At 57.8% G+C, this 20,220-nt stretch overlaps 1 protein-coding gene and 1 non-coding gene across 20 annotated transcripts; one reads left to right on the top strand and one right to left on the bottom strand.

The window, feature by feature from the left end:
* Positions 1–4,276: 4,276 nt before the first annotated feature.
* Positions 4,277–4,418, bottom strand: LOC118154159 (U4 spliceosomal RNA). The gene has a single exon (XR_004744057.1). It is a non-coding gene; the product is annotated as a U4 spliceosomal RNA (small nuclear RNA).
* A 1,773-nt stretch (positions 4,419–6,191) lies between these two features.
* SLC4A11 (solute carrier family 4 member 11) lies at positions 6,192–18,611 on the top strand. Of its 19 annotated transcripts, none has more exons than XM_035302800.3 (21): positions 6,734–7,197; positions 7,466–7,509; positions 8,707–8,751; positions 11,285–11,437; positions 11,554–11,606; positions 11,846–12,077; positions 12,156–12,237; positions 12,515–12,638; positions 14,531–14,749; positions 14,838–14,931; positions 15,035–15,160; positions 15,241–15,354; positions 15,439–15,571; positions 15,840–15,913; positions 16,328–16,580; positions 16,652–16,758; positions 16,840–17,008; positions 17,093–17,266; positions 17,384–17,579; positions 17,663–17,832; positions 18,179–18,611. In XM_035302800.3, exons 2-21 carry the CDS (start codon positions 7,476–7,478, stop codon positions 18,246–18,248), a joined length of 2,622 nt encoding a protein of 873 aa, XP_035158691.1. In that variant the 5' UTR covers positions 6,734–7,197; positions 7,466–7,475; the 3' UTR covers positions 18,249–18,611. The 19 variants fall into 19 exon arrangements, 17 of the variants coding, with proteins under 17 accessions (XP_035158693.1, XP_035158691.1, XP_035158690.1 ...); XM_078371258.1 differs by having other exon boundaries at positions 7,081–7,197; positions 12,171–12,237; XM_035302802.3 differs by lacking the exons at positions 6,734–7,197; positions 7,466–7,509 and adding an exon at positions 6,192–6,417.
* Positions 18,612–20,220: the final 1,609 nt, after the last annotated feature.

Here is a 20,220-nt window from a genome sequence, read left to right as displayed (position 1 = left end):
CTGGAGATGCTCCCAGCAGAGAGAGGAGGCCAGTGGAAGCTGTTCCCCTCCCAGCCCACTGCAGCACTACCATATGGTCAGTCGCATGCTGGCTCCCATGGATAGAAAGCAAAAGCTCCTGGCCAGGCACAGTGGCTCACACCTGTAATCCTGTAATCCCAGCACTTTGGGAGGCCGAGGGGGATGGATCACGAGGTCAGGAATTCAAGACCAGCCTGAACAACATGGTGAAACCCCATCTCTACTAAAAATACAAAAATTAGCCAGGTGCGGTGGCATGCACCTGTAATCCCAGCAACTCAGGAGGCTGAGGCAGGAGAATCGCTTGAATTCGGGAGGCGGAGATTGCAGTGAGCCGAGATTGCACCACTGCACTCCAGCCTGGGCAATAGAAAGAGACCCTGTCTCAAAAAAAAAAAAAATAGCAAAAGCCGACGAGACAGGAACAGTTACGGTGTGTGGGAAGACAGTCTAAACAAAGATCGAGATCTCTTTTTTTTGTTTTGTTTTTTGAGACGGAGTTTCACTCCTTACCCAGGCTGGAGTGCAATGGCGCCATCTTGGCTCACCACAACCTCCGCCTCCTTGGTTCAGGCAATTCTCCTGCCTCAGCCTCCTGAGTAGCTGGGATTACAGGCACGTGCCACCATGCCCAGCTAATTTTTTGTATTTTTAGTAGAGACGGGGTTTCACCATGTTGACCAGGATGGTCTCAATCTCTTGACCTCGTGATCCACCCGCCTCGGCCTCCCAAAGTGCTGGGATTACAGGCTTGAGCCACCGCGCCCGGCCTAAGATTGAGATCTCTTGAAACCAGGAGTTCAGGATCAGCCTGAGCAACATAGCAAGACCGTCTCTTCCAAAAATTTTAAAAATAAAAAAAATTAGTTGGGCATGATGACACTGTTTGGAGTCCCAGCTACTTGGGAGGCTGACGTGGGAGGATGAGTTGAGCCCAGGAGGTCAAGGCTGCAGTGAGCTGTGATTGTGCTACTGTACTCCAGTCTGGGTGACAGAGCAAGACCCTGTCTAAAAAAATTTTTAAAGATTTGGAGGGGAACAGGAGACTGGCATGGCTGCTGGGGTCCAGGTGGACCACTAGGGAGTATCAGGCAGTTGATTCAGTTGGCAGCTGAGCCCAGCCTCTTGGCCTGGTTCAGAGCTGGACATGGGGTCCCATAAGTAAGTAACCATTACAGTTGACAAGTCCTCACTCAGAGAGAGAGAGTTTGGAAACAGCAACTTTCCTCCCCAGGAACAGCGAGGAGGCAGAGCAGCTGCAGCTGGAAAAGGGCTGCCACGGGCTGAGAATGATGGTCAAGGCAGCAGAGGCTGCTAAAATCCCAGTGTCTTCAGGGAGAGCTGCTGGCTGCGAGGTGTGGGAAGCCACACCTGTCAAGGGTCCAAGGAAGGCTATGGCAGCCAGGATGCTGCAGACCTGAGGTAGACATTAAAGGACTTAGCCGGCCAGGCTTGGTGGCTCACACCTGTAATCCCAGCACTTTGGGAGGCTAAGGCAGGCAGACTGCCTGGGGTCTGGAGTTCGAGACCAGCATGGCCAACAAGGTGAAATCCTGTCTCTAAGAAAAATACAAAAAAATTAGCTGGGCATGGTGGCAGGCACCTATAACTTCAGCTGCTCAGGAGGCTGAGGCAGGAGAATTTCTTAAACCCAGGAGGCGGAGGTTGCAGAGAGCTGAGATTGTGCCATTGCACTCCAGCCTGGGCAACAAAAGGGGAACTCTCTGAAAAAAAAAAAAAAAAAAAAAAAAAGGACTTGGCTGACTGCCGTGGCTCACGCCTGTAATCGCAGTTTGGGAGGCCAAGGCAGGCAGATGGCTGGAGCTGCCTTTAATGCTCCTTTGGGTTTGTGTTTGTTTTGAGATGAGTGGGTCTCCCTATGTTGCTTAAGCTGGTCTCAATACTCCTGCGCTCAAGGGATCCTTCTGTCTCATCTTCCCTAGTAGCTGGGATTATAGGTATGTGCCACTGCACGTGGTTTACTTTTTGTTTTTGTTTTGAGATGGAGTTTCATTCTGTCGCCCAGGCTGGAGTGCAATGGCACCATCTCGGCTCACTGCAAACTGCCTCCAGGGTTAAAGCGATTCTCCTGCCTCAGCCTCCCAAGTAGCTGGTATTACACACACCCACCATCATGCCGGCTAATTTTGATATTTTTGTAGAGACAGGGTTTCACCATGTTGGCCAGGCTGGTCTTTAACTCCTTATCTCAGGTGATCCACCGACCTCAGTCTCCCAAAGTGCTGGGATTACAAGTGTGAGCCACTGCACCTGGCCTACTTTTTGTTTTTATTGAGCCCTTACTATATGCAGTGCTGCACTGGCTGAGGAGAAACTCAGTCCTGCTTTCTGGGAGCTCACAGGGAGACAGGACCCAGCAGTACAGTAAGAAGGATGAAGGAGGCCATGCTACAGAGCTAGAGGCCACGAAGGTCTGTGACAGAAGCACAGCAGGAACCTGCTTTAGATGGTGTGGCCATGGAAGGCCTTTGAGACCTGCAAAATGGAATGAGCTTCCATTCTGAGTAAGAGCTCATGAATTCCAGCCTACAGACTATCAAGTTCTGGAAGCAGGCAGGGGCTGCAGGCTGGTGGATGGAGGAACAGCCCCAGCAGCCATTGTGGCTGGAGCAGAGCTCTCCTGGGAGCAAGAGGTGTGAGATGAAGTGGGGGACTAGGCAGGGGCCAGGCTGTACAGCAGCTCCCTATGTAGGCCACAGCAGGGAGTTTGGCATTTTTCTTTTCTGTGTGTTGGAGAAGCCGCTGAAAGTAGAGAATGGGCCAGTCAGACAGATGATGGACCAGGCTGGAGGTGCAAGTGGGCGGATTCTAGCTCTAATTTGAAGAAAATCTGCTCATGGATTAGATGTGGATGAGTCGGGCTGACTCCCAGGTCTGGGGCTGCTGGATGGATGGTAGACTCAGAAGCCAATTATTTTTTTAAGTCAGCATCTCACTCTGTCACCTATGTTGGAGTGCAGTGACGTGATCTTGGCTCATTGCAGCCTCCACCTAGGTTCAAGTGGTCCTCCCGCCTCAGCCTCCCTAATAGCTGGGACTACAGGCATGCACCACCATGCCTGGCTAATTTTTGTATTTTTAGTGGAGACAGGGTTTCACCATGTTGGCCAGGCTGGTCTCGAACTCCTGACCTCAGGTGACCCAAAGTGCTAGAATTACAGGCGTGTACAGGTGCCTGGTCAGAAACCCTGTTTCCCCTGAATTTCATTTGAATTGTCTATTAGCCATGGGGGGAGGAGGGCTAAAGAGCCTGTGGTGTGTGGACAGGAGATGTGACATTTAACAGTCAGCCATGGCTGGTGGAGAGCCCTGGATGCAGGGAAAGATCTGGGCAGGCCAACGTTGAGTGCCGGGTCAGAGGGAGGTGGGAGGACAAGAAATAAATGTTGCAAGATAAAGGGGGCCCCCAGGCTCTGTAGCTCACGCTTGTAATCCTAGCACTTTGGGAGACCAAGGCAGATGGATCACTTGAGGTCAGGAGTTCAAGACCAGCCTGGCCAATGTGATGAAACCCCGTCTCTACTAAAAATACAAAAAATTAGCTGGGTGTGGTGGCCCACGCCTGTAATCCCAGCTACTCAAGAGGCCGAGGCAGGAGAATTGCTTGAACCCAGAAGGCAGAGGTTACAGTGAGCCAAGATTGCGCCATTGCACTCCAGCCTGGGCGACAGAGTGAGACTGTCTGAAAAAAAGAAAAGAAGAGAAAAGAAAAAGGGAGCCCCTTGGCAAATGACACTGACACCATAAAAAATAATAATAGAATAAAAGGGAAAGAAGGGGCCTGTATGGCACTAGTTACTGCTGGAGGGAGGGCAAGAAAGCCAAGCTAGGGTGACCTGTGCCGCAGCAGTTTCAGTGGTGTGGTGAGGACAAAAGACAAGTATAAGTGGGTTGAAGAGACGTAGCAGGAGGGGCACGGAGCTCTGAAGAAATTTCCTCTTAAATGTAGCTGAGGGATAAGGCAGCACCCGGAGGGGAACGGGCTCTAAGGAAATGTTTTGGATTTTTGTTGTTGTTTTGAGATGGAGTCTCACTTTGTCGCCTGAGGTGGAATCTCACTTTGTCGCCTGGGCTGGAGTGCAGTGGTGCGATCTCAGCTCACTGCAAACCTCTGCCTCCCGGATTCAAGTGATTCTCCTGCTTCGGCCTCCCAAGTAGCTGGGATTACAGGCGCCTGCCTCTACACCCAGCTACTTTTTGTATTTTTCTTTTTTTCTTTTTTCCTTTTTATCAGTCTCCGTAGAGACTGTCAAAATGGCCAGTGCAGACTGTTCTCTGCAAGTCGTCACAGCGGGGTATTGGGAAACGTTTTCAATTAGCAATAATCGCGCCTTGGATAAACCTCATTGGCTATGATACTGCCACTGTGCAAAGCTACTTTTTGTATTTTTAGTAGAGACGGGGTTTCACCATGTTGTCCAAGCTGGTCTCGAACTCCTGACCTTGTGATTCGCCTACCTCGGCCTCCCAAAGTGCTGGGATTACAGGCGTGAACCACCGCGCCTGGCCTGTTTGTTTTCAAAATGAGACTTATTTATTTTTTTGAGACAGGGTCTCCCTTTGTCACCATGGCTGGACTACAGTGATGCAGTCTTGACTCACTGCAGCCTTGACTTCCCTGTCTCAAACAATCCTCCCACCTCAGCCTCCTGAGTGGCTGGGACCACAGGAGAGTGCCAACATGCTGGCTAAGTTTTTGTAATTTCAGTAGAGATGGGATTTCTCTACTAAAATTCTGTGTTGCCCAGGCTGGTCTCAAACTCCTGAGCTCGAGCAATCCTCCCACCTCTCTCTGCCTCTCAAAGTGCTGGGATTATAGGCATGAGCCACCGCGCCTGGCCTAAAAATGAGATCTCATACATTTACTTCTCACCCCAGATTTTACAATCCACAGGCAAGGTAAGTGGCATCAGGGCAGGACAGTAGAAAACTGTTAAGTGCACCTTGTGGAACCCAGGGATCACAGTTTCCTATCCACAGCCCAGTGGAGTCTGAGACCCCAAGGGAGGGAATGAGTGGAGAGTATGTGCCTGCATCTGAGTCCCTCAACCTACCTTCCTGTGTAAGGACCCAGTGGGGCACAGCCCAGGAGATCTGGGGCGCCTGTATTTGGCCTCAGTGTCTGATCCACACAGGACAGGGGCAGGTGGGAGGGCTGAAGGAAACAGCCTCTGAAACAGGGTCAGTCTGGAGGCAGCAGGGGCATGGGCCTCAGGGGTTCCCTTCAGGAGGGCCCACGGAACAGAACCGCAGAGGTAGAGCACAGGTGAAAAAGAGAAGGGCTCAGTGCCAGTTCATTTGAGAGACAGCCAGGAAGGGGACAGAGGGGGACCATAGCCAACTGGGGGAGTCTGGGGGAGGCTTGGCAGTGGGCTCCTCCTTCCTCAGTGGGCAGAGATCCTTTGAGGAGGGCACAGGAGGCTGTGGTAAGGGGAAGCGCCTTCCATTCCAGGGGCTTTGCTGGAACAAGTGGGTTGGAAGGTGTTTGGGAGCTGGTGGGAGGCAGATGCAGAAACCAAGGCATTCCCGGATAGCAGAGGCTGGGGGTGGCAAGGTGGCTTTTCAGGGGTCCAGCCTGCATGCCACCCATGCAGCCATGCTCCAGGGACGACATCTGCCTGTGTCCTTCAGCTCCCCCTCAGCCTCCACAGGCCACCCGGGAGTCAGTGCCTGGACTGGAGCTCTAGCTAGAGGGCGTCTAGAGAAGGTCCCAAGGGGTGTGCAGTATGACCTTGTGTCTCTCCAGAGTCACCCCTGAGTAAATAGCATATGGTCAGCCCCAAGTCTTGGGGTAGGGATCTTCCACAAGACCTCCTGGAGTAGCTCCGGAGGAACGTGGTGTGCTCGGGCCGTCGCACAGCCCCAGGCCATCAGTCGCCAAGAGGAGCATTCCAGGGCTCGGCTCCTAACCGCTCTTACCTTGCCGGGAGGGGAATGGGCCGGCCTGCCTCACCCAATCTATGCCTGAGGCTTCCCCAAAGCGCCAGGAGCCCTTCCTTAGCAGAAATGGGTTTGCTCCGGCCTGCCCCCGCCCCCCGTCCCTCTTCGATGGCTGGGGACAGTGGCCGAGGACTCTGTCCCAGCGCGGCTGCCGGAAAGCGCTGACGGCTGGAGGGGTCGGGAGGTTGGTTAGCGCTTTACGGAGCCCTGTGTTCCGTTTACGAGGGCTGCGGAGCCTTTTACTGGGAAGCCACCGTGGATCAGGCCAGGGGTTCGTCGCACCGGCTGCATTTGCAAGACCCCATCGCAGCGCGCGCACCCACACTCGCAGGAGACTAAGCGCCCGAGAAGGCGAGTCCCCGGCAGGTCCAGGAAAAGGGACAGGGCGCTGGGGCCATTTTGGGAAGGGAAGAGTCTGCGAACCATGACCTTGACGTAAGAGAAGACCGAGATCGCGAGGAGGCCGGTAGAGAAGTTGCGAGGCTCGCAGCGAGCAAACCCAAAGCAGCCGAGCTCGGAGAGCGCCGGCTCAGCGGGTCAGGGCGTAGCTCGGGGATTGCTCGCCGGCCCGTCGAGTCGGTCGGGGCGCGCTTCCTGGAGGAGGAGGAGGAGGAGGACCTGCGGCCAGAGCCACGGGGATAAATGCAGGAGGCGGGGCAGCCAGCGGGCGTGGCCCTGCGGAGGTCCCCAGCCGAAAGGAGGAGACAGGGGCCGGCCGCGTACTTAAAGCGGACGCGGGGGAAGCCCTCCCGGGGGTCCGCCTCAGTCGCACGGCTCCGCGGGCCCGTGGGCCCGTCGAGCGTCTTCCCAGAAGCTCCCCGGCCCCGCCCAGTCCCTAACCCCGCGACGCTGGGTCCGCCGGGTCTGCTGCGCACAGGCTCGAAGGAGCCGGGTCTACTCAGTCGGGCCAAGCAGCGGCGGCGGCGGGGAGCAGCCCAGTCCTGCTGGAGCAGTCTCCCGCGGGTGGGGGCGCGGGGCGGGCGGCCGGGTCCAGCTCTTGGCAGCTCTGGCTCCCGCCCCCGGGCGGGGCGTCTGAGCGGCATTAGGACCCAGGCGCGGCGCGGGGGTGTGTCACCGGCTCCCGCCGTTGGCCCGCCCGAGTCGCAGAGTTTGGGGTCCCGAAGCGCCGGAGCGCGGCGTGAGGAGCCCCGGCGTGAGGGCGCGAGTGTGCCATGGCCGCGGCCACCAGGCGTGTGTTCCATCTCCAGCCGTGCGGTGGGTGCCTGAAACCGGGGGCGCGGGGCAGGCCGCCCGGGTCTCCGGCACTGAGGCTGGCTGGGCGGGGACGCGGAGCCGTCGGGGACACCAGGAGAGCGCGGATGCCGTTGGCCTGCGCGGGCCTGGGCGAGTGGGCGAGACGGCTGCGGGGATCCCAGCCACGGGGAAGAGAGCGAGGGTGCGGGAGGCCCAGGCGCGGCTTCGCGGCCCCTGCGCGCTTGGTTTCATTAGGGCTCTGCTTTCGCCGTCTTCAATTTCTTACCAGGTCTGAACAGATGATGGAGCGGCTCGAGGGCTGGGAGCTCCAAAGTGAGCAGGGCGGAGCTGTGGGGCTCCCAGCACCCCGAGCGCCAAGCTTTTGGGAGCCTGGCCCGCCGCCGCCTCGGAAGGGCTCTTCTTACCTTCTGCCCGGGCACCTTCCCGCCCGGCGCCGCGGTGGGGTCTTCCGCTCTTAGGGGTCCCGGGCGCCCTAACCGTGCCCTGCGCGGCCACAGCGGTTTCTCCCTCGCTCTGACACCCGAGGGCCAGTCCCGGGTCCCTGCCAGGACCCGGGTTTGTACGACCCTTTACCTGCACGTGGGCCGCGGGGACTGAAGCGGGGTGTGCCCCGGCCCACTCCTCCCAGACCCTCGTCGCCCTCGGCCGCTGTCCCTCCCACGGCCTGGGACGTGCCCCAGCGCCCCCACCCCCCACTTTTGGATATGTCCCCGGCTCCCGCCTCGAGCCGACATCCACATCCTGCGCCCCGACCCCCGGGGTCTCCGAATCTGGAGGCGCTTTCCTCTTGTGCACGCGGCCCCTCCTGTCGCTTCCTTCCTCTGACAGCGAGCCACAAACAGCCGGGACCATCCGGGGCCCGGCCCGGGGAGGGCACAGCCTCCCCTGACCCATGTGTCCCTCAGACACTCCTCCCACCCCCGATTGTTCTCCCTTTTGGACAAACGGCTCTGCCTTCCAGGCGCCGGGATGCGGTCCCAGGGCAGGAGACCGTTGCCCGCATGTGACCTCGGGCGCGCGCGTGTCGGGGGTCGGGGGAACTGCGCCTGCAATGGGCGTTCATGGCCCCTGGTACCCGTCTGAGAGGGAGAGGAGTGATGTGCGGAGAGGTCGCCTGAGGCCCGCCCCGGCCCAGTGCCTTCCTCTCGCTGCAGCCAGGCAGGGTTCTGTCAGGAAAGCCTGGATTAGCGAACATGGTACTGGCACTAACTCTGTGGGAAGACATCCCGAGAACGTCTCCCCTCCTCGCCTCTGGCCCGCCTGGGCAGCCCCTAGCAGATGGGCTAAGGAATTGAATTTCTGAGATTAAAGCTGGCTTCCCCTGCTCCTCATGGGGCCCCCTCCACTGCTTCCCTTTCTCCCCAGGGTGGCCCGGTTGCATCCCTGGGAAGAGTGAAGGAATCGGCCAGGTGTGGGGGTGGCGGGGGTGGGGCGGGGAAGACAAGTGCACACAGGAAGGAGGTCCAGGGCTGGTCCATGGGGCTGGTGACCTTTCGGCTTCCCTTGCAGAAAACTCTCCCACCATGTCGCGGAATGGATACTTCGAGGATTCAAGTGAGTACCTCTCAGGGAGTGTGCGTGGGCAGAGAGCTTGTCTGGCAAAAGCCTCCGGGGTGTGTAGCTCACCCACCAGAGTCCTGTGGCTTTGGCGGCCTGTTGGACCACTCTAGTGCTGGAATGCTTTTGGCTCCCACTCTCCAGGAGGCTAGACATGGGTGGGTCCCTGGTGGACCTGGGAGGGCAGGTTGTCCCTTCTCCTGGGCTACACGGACGAAGTGGATCCTCTGGGTTTCTTCCCCAAGGTTTTCTGTGACAGTGGCCTGTTATCTGACTAGCCTAGGGGCAAGAATTCTGTATGCCCCATCTCTCTGTCATTACTCAGCTCTGCGGGGGGCGGCTGTCGTCTCTTTAAAGAAATATAAGGCCTCTGTGCTGCAATATGTCAGGCATCTTTCTGTTGTTCCTCCTTGTACCAGTCCAGCTGTCTTCTTCCCCATGTCTCCGGGCTGGCTTCAGGCTGTGTCCTGTGCCCAGCCCCATGAGTGGCCTGGCCATCCGAGGGTTGGTTTTGGGGCAGTGCGTAAACCCAGGACTGATACGCCCTTACCCAGGGCCCCCAGGACGTGGGGGCTCTGTGTGAGGCTGCTGGTGGGCAGGATAGGTATGGGGCTGGGATGAAGACTTGGCATTACAGGAGCCCTCTGGGGACCTGGTAGTGTCAGCTGGGCAAGTCCTTGACTTAGGGGACCTGAGCACTAAGGCTCAGGGCATTGGGAAGAATGGGGGAAGAATGGGGCTGTGTGAAGGGCAGTGCCAGGGACTATTGGGTGCTGGTTGAGGGGCAGAGGGGAGGCTGGGACAAGTTGGGGCCAGAGGAACCAGACAGTTTCAACAAGGCAAGTCTGACACAGGGAGCTGAACCAAAGCAGCGAGGATGTCTTTTGACCGAATGGTTCTTCTCTGGGCTCTGGAGGTAGTGTACACCTGGGCCTGGGGGTCACCAGTCCCTGGAGGCTTTGACTCAGGAGGCATTAGGGCCTCCTGCCTAGAAGGGGCCCAGGTTAAACTCAGGACACTGAGGGAACAGGGCCTGGGATGTACCAGGGAAACTGGTGGCGGGAGTGGAAATGAGTCAGGGTGAGTCACTCCCTGGCAGGTGTAGGCGTGCTGCTGACCTGTCCCTGTTTCTGCACAGGTGTCTATCAGGCATCGGTAGGGTCTGGGCTACAGCGGCCCCTTCCTGGGAGTACCCGCAGTAGGGAACCTTAGGGGACCCACAAGACAGGAAGAGCTGCCAGTGGCCAGGGGTGAGGCAGGGACCTAGGAGAACTTCCTGGAGGAGGTTCCAAAAAAGGCCCTCCAGGGAGGAAAATCTTTAGCTTGGAGGACAGGACCTGGCATGCCTGGGGTGCTGACCAACTGGCCTGAGGAGCTAGTGGTCAGGGCAGGGGAAGCAGGGCTGGCTCAGGCTGTGATCTGTAGGCTGCAGGGAGCCATCGCGGCGGGGCTTAGGCAGAAGAATTTTGCATGTAACCAGGAAATCTTCCTGTAGGAAGAGGGTTGTGCTGTGAACCAGCTGCAGGAGTTGAGAGGCTGACCAAGAGAAAGAGGAGCAGGCTCTCAGCTCTGGGGTCCCACATTCCCCAGGTGCCAGGACATACCCTCATTCTCCATGAGGGAGGGGCACAACAGAGGCAGGGCTGACATTAGGCCTTGGGGTCCTCTCCCCTGGCAGCCCCTGGCTGTTTCCCTGGCTTTCCTGCTTCCTAGGCTGTCTGATACCTGCACTGGGTCTCAGCCTTGATGCTTCTCCCCACCTGCCCTCCTGAGGAGGAGCTCTAAGACCCTGTGCCCACAGGCAGCATGTGTGTATGTGTGTGTGTGTGTGTGTGTGTGTGTGTCACATGGATACCGCAGCTTCTCTGTCTTCCCTGTGTCCCCTACTTGGGGAGGGTGGGGGGCAGGCTGGGAAGTCTCATCTGCATTCTTTTTTTTTTTTTGAGACAGTCTTACTCTGTCACCAGGCGCCAGGCTGGAGTGCAGTGGCGCAATCTTGGCTCACTGCAACCTCTGCCTCCCAGGTTCAAGCAATTCTGCTGCCTCAGCTTCCCAAGTAGCTGGGACTACAGGCACGTGCCACCATGCCCAGCTAATTGTATTTTTAGTAGAGACGGGGTTTCACTATGTTGGCCAGGATGGTCTCGATCTCTTGATCTTGTGATCCGCCCGCCTCGGCCTCCCAAAGTACTGGGATTATAGGCATGAGCCACTGCGCCCAGCCCTCTCTTCATTCTTGTACTCTATGCTGGCCCTGACGTGTCTGGAGTGGACATGTTTTTCTCACACTGAAGGGTCAGAGCTGTGCAGGGTCCTGGTCCCAGCAGCTGGGGAATGCCGGAGAGTCACTGTGTGGGACTAGAAGCTGCCTTCCTGGCCTGTGAGATGGCCTCTCTTACCACGGCCCGAGAGTGGGACAGCCCAGGGGTCCCTGTTCCTTGGGCTTGGAGCCCCTCCTTGCTGTGTGTGGCACTAATAGCCAGGCCCTCTTGCTCTTGGGGGTCTCTTCTTGGGGTCACTGGGTCTCTAGGCTACTACAAGTGTGACACAGATGACAGCTGTGATGCCCGAGAGGACATCCTGGGGGATGAGGGCTTTGACACCGTCAACTCCTCCATTGCGTCTGGCGAGAGCATCCGTTTTTTTGTCAACGTCGACCTGGAGATGCAGGCCGCCAACGCTGGTATGGGGGCTGCAGCAGGGGCAGGCTGGGGAGGACACCGGCCTGGGAAGGTGGGACCCGCCTTACTAAGACCTAAGGAGCAAGTAGCACCCTCAGCCCTCCCTGTATTTCTCCAGCAGAGAATGAAGCGACTTCTGGTGGCTGCGTGCTCCTGCACACCTCCCGCAAGGTGAGCGGCCCATCCTGCAGGTGGTCCTGGGGTCTCTACTTGGGGGCTGAGGCAGTGGCTTCCCTGAGAGTCCTCCTGCTGCTCCCCTCTTCCCATGCCTCCAGGAGCAGCTCAACAGGGAGCTCAGTCCAGCCCAGGGCTGGGGACTAGGCTGCTGCAGCCCGCTGGGTGGGAGGGGCCAGATGGTGACAGCATCTCATTCATGGGCCCGTGTGGTTTTGTCCCTGGGGTCCCCTCAGTACCTGAAGTTAAAGAACTTCAAGGAAGAGATCCGTGCCCACCGCGACCTAGATGGCTTCCTGGCACAGGCCAGCATCATCCTGGACGAGCCGGCCACCTCCCTGGATAATGTGCTGCGGGCTATGCTTCGCCGCTTTGCCCAGGACCCTGACGACGCGGAGCCCAACTGCAACCTGGACCTGCTCATGGCCATGCTCTTCACCGACGCCGGGGCGCCCATGCAGGGTAAAGGTGAGGCTGATCTCCCAAGCCCCGGTGGGGGCGTCGGAAGGGGCCACTGACCCACCCTCCCTGTCGCTCTATCCTCAGTCCACCTGCTGTCAGATACCATTCAAGGGGTCACCGCCACAGTCACAGGGGTGCAGTACCAGCAGTCATGGCTCTGCATCATGTGAGTTGCCAGGCCACTTGGCCCCCCCCCTTCTTGTTACAGCGGAACTGGGCATCCCGTGTCCCCTGTTCCCTACAGAAGCCGGCCCACCTGTGAGTGCCAGGGCTTTGGCCGCCCATCCAACCTGGTAGAAGAGGGTTGGAGCACTCCATCCCCTTTGGTCTTCTTTTCCCTCCCCAGCAGAGGTCACCAGGGGTCAAGGTTGAAGGGGTTCCAGGTGGGGGAGCCCCAGCCCCCCAGGGCGCAAGTGTCACTGTGTTTTCCCCACCCCTGCCAGCTGCACCATGAAGGCCCTACAGAAGCGGCACGTGTGCATCAGCCGCCTGGTTCGCCCACAGAACTGGGGGGAGAATTCCTGTGAGGTTCGGTTCGTCATCTTGGTGCTGGCCCCACCCAAGATGGTGAGTGGGGATCTTAGGGTCTGTGTCCTGGGGAGGAAGAAGGGTCCCAGGTTACCCACCTCTCCTGGGGGCTCCTCCCACCTGTCTTGGCCTCTGAAGGCCTGATCCTTACCCCTCCCTCCACCTCGGCCCTACGGGTATATCAGAAACATCTTGCTCGACCCGGCAAGTCCTCATTTCCCCAGGGGGTGCCCAGAGGTTGTATTTCCTTCTTGACTGAAAGGAAATGCTTTTGATCACTATCCTTATTCAAACATGAGGCCTTCCTTTGGCCTGCCTGCCCCCCCAGCCCTTCTTCAACTTGGCTGACTTTGTGATTTGCTGGCTAAGAGTCCCTGCTCCCTCCTAGGCCACACACCCACTGGCTGGGACACCATGCTTTTTGTGGGGGCTGGAATTGATATGATTTTGGGGGTCTTTTAAGGAAAAAGATTTAACAAATCTCAACAGATGTTTGCCAGGACCCCTCCCAAGGCCTTGGCAGAGCCTTCAGCTTCAGCTTCCCTTGGCTTCTCATGCCTCTGCCCCTGGCCTTCTGTAGGCAAAGGGGGTGCTCGGGGGATAGCCCTCCCAGGGATCTCAGACATGCTGGGAACCTTCCCAAATGCTACTATGCTGGTGACAGAGGAAGGGCAGTCCCTGGGTTGGAGGGAGTGACCCCCAACAGGGTGCCCAGACAGAAGGAGCAATAGCCAGAGCTGAGTTAAAGCCTGGCGCCTTGAGGCCGAAGCCCTGGCCCTGACACCGGGCTCCTCTCAGGAGTATGGGTCTGTTCTTTTGAGGTTTTGTTTTTGTTTTTAATTTTTTGAGACTATCTCGCTCTGCCGCCTAGGCTGGAGTGCAGTGGTGTGATCTCAGCTCACTGCAACCTCTGCCTCCCTAATAACTGGGACTACAGGTGAGCACCACCCAAAAACTCCAGCCCAGCTAATTATTTGTATTTTTAGTAGAGACAGGATTTCACCATATTGGCCAGGCTGGTCTTGAACTCCTGACCTCAAGTGATCTGCCTGCCTCAGCCTCTCAAAGTGCTAAGATTGCAGGCATGAGCCACGGTGAAGCATGGGCCTCTTCTAAGGCAAACATGCACAGTGTCCTGGGACTACAGCTTTGAGCCACAGAGGGACAGACGCTGCTGCTAGATGAGCAGGTTGCTGCAATGAGGGCTGGACACTGGGCTCATGGTTCATGGATAGGCTTGACCTTGGCCAAGCAAGAGAGAGAGGACCTGATGGGCTTGAGCTGCTCTGAAAGTCAAACCAGCAGACAGTGCAAATACCACTGGGAAAATGTAGCTGGGTAAACATTTTTCTCCATTGTGGTTTCATTATCTGTGATTACACAGACTTTTGTTGCTTAGGACAAGAGTAATTCTTAAGTTTAAAAAAATCCTGAGTTTATAAGAAAACTATAGCTCGATGGTAGTTCTGGTGATCCTACTGGCCTGGTTGAAATCATGGCAAAGTACACTAATGCCTGAACTTTGTGGAATAAAACCTGCTACCAGGAGCCGGGCACAGTGGCTCACAGCTGTAATCCCAGCACGTTGGGAGGCCTAGGCAGATGGATTGCTTGAGGCCAGGAGTTCAAGACCAGCCTGGGCAACATAGTGAGACCTCATCTCTACAAAAAATTAAAAATTCCTTGGCATGGTGGTGCATGCCTGTGGTCCCTGCTCCTGGGGAGACTGATGTGGGAGGATTGCTTGAGCCTGGGAGGTCAAGGCTATGATAAGCTGTGAGTGGGTAGCCTGGGTGACAGTGAGACCTGTCTCAAAAAAACAAAAAACCTGCTGCTAGTTCATGGGGAGAGCACCTCCACCTGCTCGGCCTGTGCAGAGCCTCCTCTGTTCTACAGGGGCGGTGGATGTGACTCCCATCTTCCACCCCTAGAAAAGCACTAAGACCGCGATGGAGGTGGCGCGCACATTTGCCACCATGTTCTCGGATATTGCCTTCCGCCAGAAGCTCCTACAGACCCACACAGAGGAGGAATTCAAGGAGGCCTTGGTGCAACAGAGACAGCTGCTCACCATGGTGAGCCACGGCCCAGTGGCGCTGAGAATGAAGGAACACAACACAGTCTCCCTCCCTGCCCACAGACACCATGAGGTACAAGGGTAGAGCCCGGCAAGGGCCAGCAGGGTTGGTGGGGGCAGGGGCCAGACAGGGCTAACAGGCCCTCCGTTCTCTCCAACAGCCCCCGAAGTGCAAGGACTTTGTCCCTTTCGGGAAGGGCATCCGGGAGGACATTGCACGCAGGTTCCCCTTATACCCCCTAGACTTCACTGACGGTATGTGGCCTCGGGGCACATCTGGACCACTGCTTTCAACACTGGGCCACATGTGTGCCCATCCTGCATCCTCAACAAACTCTGCCCCATCCCCCATTCCTAGGCATTATCGGGAAAAACAAGGCTGTGGGCAAATACATCACCACCACCCTGTTCCTCTACTTTGCCTGCCTCCTGCCCACCATCGCTTTTGGGTCCCTCAATGACGAGAACACAAAAGGGGCCATCGGTGAGGGGTTGGTGGTGGGTGGGGCTGTGCTGGGCAGGGCCCTGCGCTGCGGCACCCGCCTGACCTCCCCACCCCCACAGACGTGCAGAAGACCATAGCCGGGCAGAGCATCGGAGGCCTGCTCTACGCGCTCTTCTCCGGGCAGCCGCTGGTGATTCTGCTGACCACCGCGCCCCTGGCGCTCTACATCCAGGGTGCAGTGGGGGCTGAGGAGGGAGATGATACCTGAGACCCCTAATCCCTGCTGGGCTCTGACCCCCCCTGCCCCCTGCCTGCAGTGATTCGTGTCATCTGTGATGACTACAACCTGGACTTCAACTCCTTCTACGCATGGACGGGCCTGTGGAACAGTTTCTTCCTCACACTTTATGCCTTTCTCAACCTCAGCCTGGTCATGAGTCTCTTCAAGAGGTGACTGGCCATTCTGTGAGCTGCTGGGACCCTCAAGGCATGGCATCTGGCTCAGCCTCATGCCAGCATCAGGCCCTGTAACCACAGGGCAAGGGGGTGCCCCCACCATATCGCTACCCCAAGGGGCTGGGATGGACTCGGGCAGGGACTGTGGCCCTGGTTTTCTTCCTGGCAGGAGGAGGCAGGGGACCCTGCAGGGGCTCAGGGAGGCCTGCCCCACCCACCCCCGGTGACATTCGCTCTGATGAGGCTCATCACCTCCTGGCAGGTCGACAGAGGAGATCATTGCCCTCTTCATTTCCATCACGTTCGTGCTGGATGCTGTCAAGGGCATGGTCAAAAGTGAGTCTGGCCAGGGACCACCTGCTGCACGGGGCACTCAGCCAAGATGGGAGGCTCTGCACTGCGGCCTGGCTAGGGGCAGATGGGACCAGCTCAAGCTGAGCGTGTGCCCGTGGTCAAGTGTGCGGTGCTCTGGAAGCCATGGACTGGCAGAGGGAAGAGCCCCCCATGATGGAGGGTGACAGGGCCGCCCCAGATGGGATCAGCAGTGGGGGCAGAGGCACTGGGCAGACTGTGATGAGGTGTCACAGATGGGACAGGGACAGTGAGCAGGAGTGCAGGTGCACAGACAGGGTCCTCCCCACCTTCCCCCCACCCTACCCCTGGAGCCTTCTCCCTTCAGGGCCCCTTCCCTTAGGGCCCCTCCCTGCCACACGCTGGAGAGGGCTGAGGCCTGTGGGTCTGTGTCCACAGTCTTCTGGAAGTACTACTATGGGCATCACTTGGACAACTACCACTCAAAAAGGACTCCATCCCTGATCAGCCTGTCAGGCCTTGGCACCAGCCTCAACGCCAGCTTCCACACTGCCCTCAACGCCAGTTTTCTGGCCAGCCCCACAGAGCTGTCCTCGGCCACGCACTCAGGCCAGGCGACCGCCGTGCTCAGCCTCCTCATCATGCTGGGCACGCTCTGGCTGGGCTACACCTTGTACCAGTTCAAGAAGAGGTGAGGGGCTGTGCAGGGAGGGCAGGGGCCCCCCGGGCCGAAGGTTGTGCTCACGCACCCGCTGTCCCCAGCCCCTACCTGCACCCCTGCGTACGCGAGATCCTGTCCGACTGCGCCCTGCCCATCGCAGTGCTCGTCTTCTCCCTCATCAGCTCCCACGGCTTCCGGGAAATCGAGAGTAAGTTGGGGCTGGGCGGCAGGTGGCGTGGGGTGGCTCCCAGGTGCTGCAGGTATAGCTGTAGCCTTTCCCCTGCTGCAGTGAGCAAGTTCCGCTACAATCCCAGCGAGAGCCTGTTTGCGATGGCGCAGATCCAGTCGCTGTCCCTGAGGGCCATCAGCAGCGCCATGGGCCTTGGCTTCCTGCTGTCCATGCTTTTCTTTATCGAGCAGAACTTGGTGGCCGCCTTGGTGAATGCACCGGAGAACAGGTGTGGAGGGTGGGTGAGGACGGAGGTGGGCATGGCCTGAGCCCCAGGGAGTGGGGCTCTGTCCACCAGACCCGTCTGCTGCAGGCTGGTGAAGGGCACTGCCTACCACTGGGACCTCCTGCTCCTCGCCATCATCAACACGGGGCTGTCTCTGTTTGGGCTGCCCTGGATCCATGCCGCCTACCCCCACTCTCCGCTGCACGTGCGGGCCCTGGCCTTAGTGGAGGAGCGCGTGGAGAATGGGCACATCTATGAGACGTGAGTGTGAGGTGGGCAAGAACTGTGGGACCCTGAGGAGCGGGGAGCCTCAGGCCACATGGGATGAGGCCCATGGATGGGGGTGCAGAGGTGATGCTCAGCCTTGGGGCGCCACAGGATTGTGAACGTGAAGGAGACGCGGCTGACCTCGCTGGGCGCCAGCATCCTGGTGGGACTGTCCCTGCTGCTGCTGCCTGTCCCACTGCAGTGGATCCCCAAGCCTGTGCTCTACGGCCTCTTTCTCTACATCGCACTCACCTCCCTTGATGGCAACCAGCTAGTCCAGCGTGTGGCCCTGCTGCTCAAGGAGCAGGTGAGTGCTTGGCCCTGCGAGGGAGTGGCATGGGTGGGGACACAACCCCATGCCCACTCACACCCAGTCCCTGCCGCCCACAGACCGCGTACCCCCCAACACACTACATCCGGAGGGTGCCCCAGAGGAAGATCCACTACTTCACGGGCTTGCAGGTGCTGCAGCTGCTGCTGCTGTGTGCCTTCGGCATGAGCTCCCTGCCCTACATGAAGATGATCTTTCCTCTCATCATGATCACCATGATCCCCATCCGGTACCAGTGGCTGGCAGTGGGCAGGAGGGGTCCAGTCTAGGGGCGGAGACTGGGCAGGCGGGGGCAGTGGGCAGGAGGAGGGGGTCCCACCTAGGAGTGAAGAATGGGCGGGCCGGGGTGGGTGGCCAGGAGGAGGGGACCAGCCTAGGGGTGGAGAATGGGTGAATTGGGGTGGGGGCAGCCAGAAGGGAACCAGCCTAGGGGTGGACGGTGGGCTGGTGGGCAAGAGCCCAGCCTAGGGGTGGAGAGTGAGTGGACTGGGGATAGGCGGGAGAGGGAGGTTGGGTGGGTGCCCACTGCCTTCTCTCTGACCCAGGCTTCTCCTCCTGTGCCTTCCTCCCCGCAGTTATCTCCTGCTGCCCCGAATCATTGAAGCCAAGTACTTGGATGTCATGGATGCTGAGCACAGGCCTTGACTGACAGGCCCTGGCCACACCCCATTCGCCAGTCCCCAACATGCTCCCAGGCTGGCTCTGGGACTGTGAGGGGAGTTGTGGGTGTGTGGGTGGCTGCTCTGTGCTCCGGTCTCTCATGGCTGACTCAGGCCTGGGGCATCTGGGCATTGTAGGGGTGCAGTGGTGTGTGCCTGCCCCCTCCCATTATCCTTTAGCTTTGGGTCAGGAGCGTTGCTCAGGGCAGCTTCTGCCCAGGGTGGGTGGGACTGAGCAGGATGGATTTTCTTTTGATAAAAGAGTCGATGCCTGAAAGAGAAACCATTTCCTTGATTGTGTAAGGAACTTGCTGTAGGCACACTAGAGAATAAAGCTCCTGTTTCTAGGCTTGCTGTGTCACCTCTGTCCCTGCTGCCACCACCCCATCCCCACCCCAACTGTGGGGAGGAGAAGCCCTCCCTGGAGAAGTGGAATGAAAGGGACAGAGTCTGTGGAATGCCACCTGTGGGCTGTCACCTCCAACCTCGCACTGTTGGGTGCTGGCCCAACAGTGAAACATGGAAGTTCTGTGAGGCCTTTGCATGGCCGTTTTTCCAGGGACCTGCAAGGAAAGCGTTCTGGGAACAGCATGTGCAAGGGTCCAGAGGAATAAGGGCTTGGGGCTGCCAAGGCGCTATGGTTGGTGGAGAGCAGTGGGTAAGGGAAGGGTCATCAGGGTGACAGCCAAGGGCCCTGTGACTCTCAGATGGAAGCTGCCTGTGGGAGGCCAAGGCTCCCACTTGTGAACCATCCTGTCTATCCCGCATATCCTGGGTTTACAGGACAGGGGCAGCACTGGTGGGATGGAGGGTAGTGGGAGGACTACCGATGGTAGGATATGGGGTGGGGAGGATTTGATGGACAGGGGAAGGTGCCGTGTTTCTGGCTTGGTCATTTGTTGGTTGGTCAGGGGCTTACAGCGGCAGCCAGCAACCAGCAACAGGAATATGGCTCTGAGGCTCAGGGGAGTGCCCCGTGTGCAGCAACTGTGGGCAAAAGGGACACCTGGAGCTGATGGCACCTCCTGGACTGGCTAGACAAATGCCCCATGGACTAAGCAGACAGAAGCGATTGGCTGCATCGAAACTGAAAAGGGACTAATATCTGAAATATGCAAAGAATTCCTGCAAACAAAGGACAGTAGCCCCAGCAGAAGAGACAGGCTGTGAACAGGGGAGGGAGGAGGCCCAACCGGAACGGGGAATGTCGAGAGGTACTCAGACCCCTTCGTAATCAGACAGATGCATGCCCATGAGATGCCACCTCACACTGGGTAGTCTAGTGTTGAGTGGGAGACCAGGAGCCCCCAGGGCTCTGAGAACCAATACGGGTGGGTACGAGCACGCCCTTCACCCTGCTGTCTTTGGGGACAGGTAGTGAGTGTGGAAAAACGAACTCAAACCATTTTCCTATGCTCTCACTGCACGTAACAGTCAACACAGAAGACTTCTGTGACCAAGTGAGGGATTTCTCACGGGACATGGCTGGGTGCCCTCCCATTCAATTCAATTCAACCCAGCCACTTCCTGCCTGGAGATGGCTTCAGAAACCCCAGGTCGAGGGCTCAGTCCCACAAGACCACCCCTTCCTTCCTACCAGTCCAAGGTCTGGGCCTGCAGAACTTCTGACAGACTGTCTTCAAGTTGGGGATCCAACAACTCCTCTCTTGGGTTCAATTAATTTGTTAGAGGTTCACAAAAGTCAGGGAAATATTTACTTCATTTAGCACGTTTTAATGTTTTGTTTTTTTTTGAGACAGTCTCACCCAGGCTAGAGTGCAGTGGCGAGATCTTGGCTCACTGCAACCTCTGCCTCCCAGGTTCAAGCAGTTCTCATGCCTTAGCCTACCAAATAGCTGGGACTACAGGCACCTGCCACTACACCCAGCTAATTTTTGTATTTTTAGTAGAGCTAGGTTTCACCATCACCATGTTGGTCAGGCTGGTCTCAAACTCCT

The sequence above is a fragment of the Callithrix jacchus genome, chromosome 5 (assembly GCF_049354715.1).
Source record: "Callithrix jacchus isolate 240 chromosome 5, calJac240_pri, whole genome shotgun sequence".
In the NCBI taxonomy this organism is placed as follows: domain Eukaryota; kingdom Metazoa; phylum Chordata; class Mammalia; order Primates; family Cebidae; genus Callithrix; species Callithrix jacchus.
Note: the sequence above shows the minus strand (reverse complement) of the source record. Positions and strands in the feature narration are given on the sequence as shown.